This window comes from Homarus americanus, unplaced genomic scaffold, assembly GCF_018991925.1.
Source record: "Homarus americanus isolate GMGI-L3 unplaced genomic scaffold, GMGI_Hamer_2.0 scaffold11150, whole genome shotgun sequence".
Classification (NCBI taxonomy): domain Eukaryota; kingdom Metazoa; phylum Arthropoda; class Malacostraca; order Decapoda; family Nephropidae; genus Homarus; species Homarus americanus.
This window is the reverse complement of record NW_024720555.1, coordinates 963,928-970,182: the sequence shown is the minus strand read 5'-3', so window position 1 is coordinate 970,182 and position 6,255 is coordinate 963,928. Positions and strand designations below refer to the sequence as shown.

Sequence of the window (6,255 nt, the reverse complement as noted above, 5' to 3'; positions counted from 1 at the left end):
ATCAAGTAATGCAGTCAACTTTTCACCTTAATTGTTATAGTGTCTGTAAGTTATCAGATTTATTTTAAAACTTTATATCCCAAGTAATAGATAGAACATTTTGTATATGTTGTATGATTAAGAACAGATAACATATTGACCAAATTGAAATTAAGTGAGGCGGTATTGTTTACATGTCCAGATGCTTGTTGTGTAACTGTGTGATATGTAAACACTGAGGATCCGCCCAGGGTTTGTGTAGGTCTTATAGTGATTATAAACTTTTGAGTCATCTGTTAAATGATGATTATAACACTGTCAGTGTCACAAAACGGCAAAGGTAACGCCTGTATCTCACCACTGTGTCTTGGGTTCAACCCTGGCCCAGGACAGATGTAGGTCGGGTATTATCCAGGACCGAACATGGCACTAATCTCCGGGTACTATGGTTTCCTCCTGTACTAACACTGGACAATAAAGGTCATAACAAACTAACAAGAACAGACTACCACCCAAACAGTTAGTAAGCTGATATGTGGTGTATTGATAAATAAGATGAACATGATAATACTGTACATGTTAGATAATACAGCAGTACTGTACAGAGTACAGTACTTTTTAATGTTGAATTATGTAACTTTATAACTTCTTTTGTAAGGAAGTGAGATGATAGTGTAAGGAGGCAGGTATTATTAGTGTGCATCAGAACTTTCCATTTATTGGTCAAAAAATGAGGTGTACATCTTTCTTGTTCATCTGTTGATTATTTAGGAATTTTGTAAGGACAATATTTTTGTATCAAGCATTATGAAACGTATTTGTTTTGTTTGTTATTTGTCCTTGTTTTGTTATGTCTGTGATTTCAGGTAAATACAAGAACACCCAAAAGTTCACCTTGTAAGACCAACTCATTTGTTTTAAGATCAACCCATTTTTTTTACATTTAGTCCAAATTCTTATACCTAATGATGTCGGGTAGGTGTGGTTAGGTTAGGTTTGGCTTATGTTGCCTTGCATAATGGTTTTAACCTTTTTTTCCTTGTCCATGGTTATATTTACCTTCTGCATTAAATCAATGACAAGTGAACGTTAAGGAGATTTGAAACATCTGTTCTGTGACTTTTCCTCGCCACTATTGATTCGGGGATGACGTTGTGTCCGTAGGTTTTGTTAATGTGGTTATTCCTATTATTTTAAGGAGGTTTTTAAGGGTTCAGTAGTGGCATGATTTTGTTTTTGGAGTTTTGTTCAGAGATAAAAATTCACTAGTGTCTTGTCAGATGTAAGCCTTCAACCCCAAACATATATATGGAGGAATATGGAACTTGTAGTGCCAATTAAGAGTTAAACTGAATACTAAACAAGAATTCACCTGATTGGGACAATTTAATCTCTCTCCAACTCAGGTCAATTTTGTGTTACGAGGTTGTCTCAGATTTTCATAGCTGACCCGACGACACAAGTGATTTTCTGTTTCATTGGCGAGGTACTTAATGTCTTCTGTACACGTGGCTCCAAAAGATTATTTGTGTCTATTGAACCCCTGAACTGACCCATACAATCCTGTGTCAATGCTGTGAATACTATGGTAGACGCTTGAAGGCTCGGACTATGCTGAAAATGCTGATATAGTTTTTGGCAGTTTGTGGTTCGTTTTGTGTGGTACTGTACTGTACCGTATAGGTAACGGCCTCGTACCTGCCTGTAACATGTAGATATTTTGGGCGTTTTGGGTTAATTATATGTGGTAATAACTGGTACAGTCTCGTTCAAGATTCTTCTAACACTGCTGGAGACAGCTGGCAACTCAAGGCCGTTTGTTTACTATAGTACGAAAAAATTAAGAATGAATGTAAAAGGTTATCGGTGATTGGTTACTTAGTTCCCCGTTGCTTAATTAATGGTTGGGCTTTGTTGTTTCGTATTAAATTATACTACGTACTATAGTAAACAAACGGCCTTGAGTTGCCAACTGTCTCCAGCAGTGATCGAAGAATCTTGAACGAGACTGTACCTGCTACTTATGACCTAATAATACAGGTGTTTATGGGTTAAGGGATCATTAGACTCTACTGTACTAACTAATATGGAATAACTACCTGTTAATAATGTAGATAATTGGGAAGGTGTTGGTTGACCAGATGTGGTACTAACAGGTAATCTTAATACTGGTACTTGGTAATTTCTTCCTGTCAGATAATTATGATTTTGTCTTGTTACTTTTATATATATTTATATATTAAGGCTATTTTACCTGTGTTATATTTTGCCTGGTTGCCATGTTTTTTATGGGTTGGTTCAGGGGTTAAAATATGAAAAGAGGAGGTAAGCTGTAAGGGACAATGATGTGAGGAAAGCATAGAGTGTACCAGGAGATTGCTCACTCACTCACCACCCACCCACCCACCCACCTGAATATTTTAATGTACAGTACAGGTATAAAGAATTATAAAGAACTATTTCCACTTCGATATTACAGATGGGTGAAGCATACCAGGAGATGTATTTAACGGATATTGTTGTGTGAGTCAGATCCTTAGAGGACTCATAGTTAAGGCAGGACTGAACTCTTAATGTGTTGATATGTACCGTATGTAGATCTTAAAAGAAAACAATTAAACTTGGTCATTTATGCCGAGTATTGAATCAGTTTGCTTCCTGTGTGATTGAAGGAAGAAAGAACATTACAATCTTCTGAAAAGTTAAAAATAATCATTATAGTATAGATTTGTCGTCTTGATGTGAAATTGGAAAGAGGTATGTTAGGAAGCGATGGTTATGCAGTACTGTATATGAAGAGTTGTGTTTTAGTGACTTGTAAGATGTGATGTGTTGGCAGCATATGTGGTTAGGAGGCCAGTGTTACTGCTTAATGGACTAATGTTTTTACTAACTAAGCAGAGCCAACTAGCAGAGTGTACCTGATATATCTTCTCCCTTGGTCACTTATCACTGCAGTACTGTCCTGATCACTATCACTGCAGTACTGTCCTGGTCACTATCACTGCAGTACTGTCCTGGTCACTATCACTGCAGTACTGTCCTGGTCACTATCACTGCAGTACTGTCCTGGTCACTATCACTGCAGTACTGTCCTGGTCACTATCACTGCAGTACTGTCCTGGTCACTATCACTGCAGTACTGTCCTGGTCACTATCACTGCAGTACTGTACATACATCTCTCTTACCCTACATAACGGACCACGCCGAAACTAATCACCGGCTGTTACTAAACCAAGCTTATGAAGGAGCTACCGTACTGTACACTTGCCTGACGTACAGTACACTAACCTCGCGTCTCCACCACTACATATGTTGCACCATCACCTCATAAGGACACATGTTGAATATAGCGTTTAATGAGTGAGTTTGTCATAGTTGTCAGAGATGATGCTTCCTGACTCTTATACTGTACTGACAGTCATTGATGGATGGGTAAGCTTGACAGATTGACAGACAGGTGGTAAATATTATTGATATAGACAGACAGACAGATAGATGGTAAATATTATTGATAGACAGACAGACAGATAGATAGATGGTAAGTAATATTGACAGACAGACAGACACAGTGGTCCCCCAGTTAATGAACACAATTTGTTCCACAGAGTCGTTCGTTAACTAAACCATTATTTCAATGGGATATTGGGTAATTGGTTCCAGCTCACAGAAAAGTACATACTGAGTAAAAAAAAATGCAGTAAAGTACACGTACTTTGAGGTGTGTATGATGATGATGATGGAATTAGAAGTGGGGTGGAGGAGAAGGGAGAAGAGAAGGAAATGGGGATGGAGAAGAAATCACCTTTCAGGGGACCCATGCTTGATGCAGTAATTTCACCAATAAAATTTTTAGTTCACTAGGTGTAATTCAAGATTATTTTATTTAAATCAACACTGCACTGCCCTATATATTTTCAATATGTTAACTAAATTTCAGAATGACCAATAATTTAATGTAAAAATGCAAAAATATTCAAGACACCAACAAAATCGATGTTCACTCAACAAACAAAGCCACACTGGCGCTTGGTGGGTGAGTCAAGGCTGATGGCACAAAAAACTAGTTCCCTGTACCGCATATATTATCAATATGTTAACTAAATTTTAAAATAACTAATAATTATAAAAAATGAAATATTAAAGAGCAACTTTCTTGATATTTACTTCATTGGCAATGAATGTAAACATAGAACAGATTACTGAATTGGCAGACCAACCCATCAGCTGATGCTCACAACAAAATGTGTTTGTCGTAAGGATTTCCTTAATCGAAGTGTTGTTATTAACCGAATTGAAGATTCTTATGGGAGGTAATTCGTTAACTGAAATTTCGTTAATCGAACCGTTCGTTAACCGAGGGACCACTGTAGTGACAAATATTATGGACTCAAGCTATGGACAGTTATAAAACAAAATTAAAAATAGCTGAAATATTTCCTTTATGAAGCGTTTAGATAATTTATTCAGAAATATAATTTATGGTACAGATTTGTTCTAAAATACAGGTGAAGTAAATCCACAAATGGTGACATGATTATAAGTGTGTTAATGTAAGTGAATAGAAGTGTATCTTAAACACTTATTATCCCTTATTATCGTTAACATCTTCCAATTAGCTGCTTCATAACCACCACCAATACAGTAATTACAAAACTGAACTAATCTCTCTCAAAGGCCTGAATTAGTCAGTAGTAGACAGGTAGACACTGGACCTGTAGTAGAGAGTGCCTGTCATCCTTGGGTTTATATTAGCTTGATATAACCAACGCTAACCAGCTGCTTCTGTTATGATCAATCCAGACCCAAGTGGTTTTGTTATGTGTGGGGGACGAAAGAGCTCCAAGTTTATTTCTCTTAACGTTTTGGGCTACACGGACCCATCTACAGAGAGAAAAGTTAGAAATAAGGAAACATAGCTCTTTCTTGAGTTTCCCTCCCTCCCATCAAGATAGTTTTGGTTATGTCTCATCTGGGTATTAGTCAAATCACAAGCTGGTTATTATCTATCTTGAGATTTTATTCTTGCAGCCTTAGATATGGATATACAGTATTGTGTTGTGGTAATGTCTTGTCTGTCTTCATCTGCTAACTTCAGTCTCCTTAAATTAATTCCAGTTTATGTTGTTCAGGCTTGGTCCAGATTAGCTTTAGCTAGGTGATAGGGTTTGATAGGTGTTAGGTTAGGTTTTGTTGGTGCAGTTTAATTAGCTTAGGTTAGGTTTTCATATATGCGGTTTAATTAGGTTAGGTTTTTGTAGATGCAGTTTAATTAGGTTAGGTTACCACCAAACCTACATAGAGACTTAAACAATAATAGGTTGATCCTCATGAACACTGTCAAGGAAGATGTTGTGTGGCAGTGTAGTCATCTGTGTGTTACTGAGTCGTGGTCAGTGTGGTGACTTGCTCAACCTTGGCTTTGTGCACAGATCCAGAGTTGTAGTGATGAAAGGTGTAATGTGTAGGCCAGATTTCTTTATTATTATTATTATTACTTATTATTATTATTATTATTATTATTATTATTATTATTATCATCATCATCATCATCATCATCATCATCTATTGTAAATGTGATGATAGTACATATAGATGAAGTAACCTCCCTCCCCCTCAACACTCACTAATATATTTTGAGGTGTTACTGTAGTATTACCATCATGCAGGAACCCAACAGAGTTATGGAGATTCATCACGAGGTCCAGGGTCTTATTACCATCGGGAAAATATGATGAATAATTAATGGCAGAAATCTACTTTAATATATCGATGAATATTTACTACAGAATAAATCTAATCATATATAAATGAATAGTTACCAATGGCAGAATCTACAGGAGTATTTATATATCGATGAATAATTACCAATGGCAGAAATCTAATCCTGTATCTCTCTGTGTCTACCTGCAGGTGCTATACACGTAAGTAATCCCATTGGACGGCAAGCAAAGGGTCTTAGTCATCTTAACCTCTCCCACTGTGGGCTGACCGGTAAAGGTGTTAACATGCTTGCACATTCCCTCTCAGTTAATAAGGTGAGTCAGTCATTGTTTACTCATCCATATTGTGTTGGGGGGTTATGTTCTAGTGAGGTTTTATTTATAGTTTTTATTTGTGACTTGGATTTATTTTATTTTTATTTTTATTTGTTAGTGTGTAGGGTAGGGTGAGGTAAGGTGGCGGAGGAAGGAAAAAAATGGATGGTCCTTTTATTTTATTTTGTCTGTCTTGTTGTCATCATCATCTTTGGCATCATATTATTGTCATCATTA

The 6,255-nt window shown here is 36.7% G+C and overlaps 1 protein-coding gene across 1 annotated transcript in view; it reads left to right on the top strand.

Annotated features, from left to right (window-relative positions):
* Positions 1 to 6,255, top strand: part of LOC121860580 (F-actin-uncapping protein LRRC16A-like) — a 185,545-nt gene that overhangs the window by 91,554 nt on the left and 87,736 nt on the right. Inside the window, 1 exon segment of the mRNA XM_042357746.1 lies at positions 5,894 to 6,018. Coding sequence (XP_042213680.1) covers positions 5,894 to 6,018 — 125 coding nt within the window.